The 2,541-nt window shown below is 36.4% G+C and overlaps 1 protein-coding gene across 1 annotated transcript; it reads left to right on the top strand.

The window, feature by feature from the left end:
* Positions 1–719: 719 nt before the first annotated feature.
* LOC118489315 (auxin-responsive protein SAUR21-like) lies at positions 720–2,008 on the top strand. The gene is made up of 2 exons (XM_035987136.1): positions 720–1,122; positions 1,566–2,008. The coding sequence occupies exons 1-2, from the start codon at positions 897–899 to the stop codon at positions 1,754–1,756; spliced, it is 417 nt and encodes a 138-aa protein (XP_035843029.1). The 5' UTR covers positions 720–896; the 3' UTR covers positions 1,757–2,008.
* The last annotated feature ends 533 nt before the right edge of the window (positions 2,009–2,541 follow it).

Genomic DNA, 2,541 nt, shown 5'->3' with positions numbered 1-2,541 from the left:
AAAACTAAACCCACTACATCACCACCAAAAACCTAAACACCCACCCACCCCCACCCCACCCCACGACCACCCAAAAACCTAACCCCCCCACCCCCACCCCCCGCGGCAAAAAAAAAAAAAAAAAAAAAAAAAAAACTATACCTCACCAAAAAACCCCCCAATAAACCTAATCCCCCCCCCCCCCCCAAAAAAAAAAAAAAAACCTAAAAAACACACCCACCCTCACCCAAAAACCTAAACCCCCACCCCCTCGGCAAAAAAAAAAAAAAAATTTTTTTTTGGGTGGGTGATGGGGGGGGGGGGTTAGGTTTTTGGTGGTGGTGGATGTTTAAGGTTTTTTTTTTTTTTTTTTTTTTCTTTTTGTAGTGGGGTTTTTTTGTGTAGTGGGTTTTTTTTAGGTTATTGGACACTTGTCACTCTATAAATCCTTCTTACACTTCTTACAATTAGGATCCTTTGTATTTGATCCTAATCCTGATAACTAGATACTCAAACTTGAGGGTATAGCGGTATACGATTGATTACTGTTATTCTTAGCATCAATAAACTACTAGAAAATTACGAAGGAGGCTCATGTGAATGAGAATATTTTATTCTTTTTCTCTGTTTAATTGATGTGTAACCATAAATTATTGCTTATGCATTTGACTTGTACGCGTTATTTTAGTTTATTTCTATATAAATAATTTAAAATAAATACAGTACATTCCTGGAAAAGATATTGATAGGCCAAGCCATGTGAGACTCTATCATCGAAAATAAGGTACATATAAGTCTCAAGCCCTTCTCATAATGGTGCAAGTGTTGTTTGCTATCCCATCTTAAGTAAATTATTTCCAAAATAGTATTCTTTCAGGAGCTTATACATACTTCTTTTTCCACGGTGGTTAAGACAGATGGGTCTGATGCGGTTATCTTCTTTGATTTCTATTTTAAAATGCTTCAGCAGATTTTGCAGCAGAAAGTATCATTGGGATGTGCCAAAAGGTCATCTTGCAGTGTATGTTGGTGAAGAACAAAAGAGGCGGTTTGTTATCCCGATATCATACTTGGAACAACCATTGTTCCAAAACTTTTTACGTCAATCGGAGGAAGAATTTGGGTTTGAACATCCGATGGGAGGTATAACACTTTCATGCCAAGAGGATATGTTTAACCAGCTCACAACCATACTACACTCTTTATGATATATCATCGGTTAAGGCAGATCTGCTACACCTATAAACTATTTTAAGGTGTTGTATAGTATATGAAACATGAAAGTCGTGTTTATGTGTTATTATTTACGTATCTAACACTCGGATATATTAATATGGTGATCCGGTAAAAGTATTTATGGGATACAGATAGAAATATATCAATTGTTTAATTTTGTTATTTTCTCTCTATTGAGGGATATACATAGAAATATATCAAATTTATATTTAGGCATTAAAGGGGATTACCGTTCAAAGCGGTATTTAATATACCGTACCCCAAGCCCGTATAAGGGAAAATAAGTTAAAAGTATTTACCTGAGCAAATTATACAAATTTATCCCAGCCGTATACAATTGGCAAGTGCAGATATCTTTTACTGGGCTCCTAAATCTGGAACGAAGGGCCTATGGAGCCCCATATCAGACTGGGTACCCGGCCTATGGGTACCAATACCCGCCACCTCCTCAACCTCCGCATCAACAGCAGCCGCAGCCACCGCAGATCCAACCACCGAAGCAGCAGGAGATTCTTCAAAGGTTGAGCCAGGTGGAGCGTGAGGTTCGAGAAGAGCGTAGAAGCCACCGGGGATTTCTTAAGGGTTTGGCGAATTTAATCAAGGGGAGAAGCAAGAGGGATTTTTGAATTCCTTGTTTGTTTGTTTTGTATTTTAATTTTAATTAAGTCTGAGCGTGGACATCTATTTATGTACCTAGTCCCTGCGTGGACTTGTATTTCAGTTTAGCCCCTGCGTGGGCAGGTTATTTCTGTTAAAGTCCCGTTTAGGACAAATGTGTACTCTTTTAATTTTAATGGAATGTTTAAATTTAAAATTTCATTTTGTCCTTATATGCATAAATATAAAATGTGAAATAAATCAAAAAAATAAATAAATAAATATATCATTCCTTTTTATAAGATCTGTCATTATTAAACAAAATCTTAAAGACAAAACCTAGCCATGTGTCATTTAAGACAGGGCCATGATGGTAGTTCCTTATTAAGATTCAGATCCTTGTTAACATCTGAGAACATGTTAACACTCCTGGCAAATGTGATTCGATAAAATCACATAAGTCATCCTTATATTGGATTCTTCCAATTCCTTTCCTCTATTTATTTAATCATCCATTAAGGATGAAGTACCTACGGGCCATAATTAATGTCCTTTGAGACTAAAGACAGTTGTAGTCTATGACTCCCTGTCAAGAAAAGGTAATGAACTATGATTCAAGCCTTAATGCCTCGATCCTATAAGATCATGGCTTATAATTTAAATTGTCCTTGTGACTTGGCCTTTTGTGCCATTATTATATTTTAATTATAACCGAGGATTATTATAATG

This window comes from Helianthus annuus, chromosome 17 (genome assembly GCF_002127325.2).
Source record: "Helianthus annuus cultivar XRQ/B chromosome 17, HanXRQr2.0-SUNRISE, whole genome shotgun sequence".
In the NCBI taxonomy this organism is placed as follows: domain Eukaryota; kingdom Viridiplantae; phylum Streptophyta; class Magnoliopsida; order Asterales; family Asteraceae; genus Helianthus; species Helianthus annuus.
Note: the sequence above shows the minus strand (reverse complement) of the source record. Positions and strands in the feature narration are given on the sequence as shown.

Coding starts and splice junctions, on each gene's coding strand:
- LOC118489315 (XM_035987136.1), top strand. CDS start 897: ATGGGTCTGATGCGGTTATCTTCTTTGATTTCTATTTTAAAATGCTTC. Junction 1,123..1,565: donor GTTTGAACATCCGATGGGAG/GTATAACACTTT, acceptor TGGCAAGTGCAG/ATATCTTTTACTGGGCTCCT.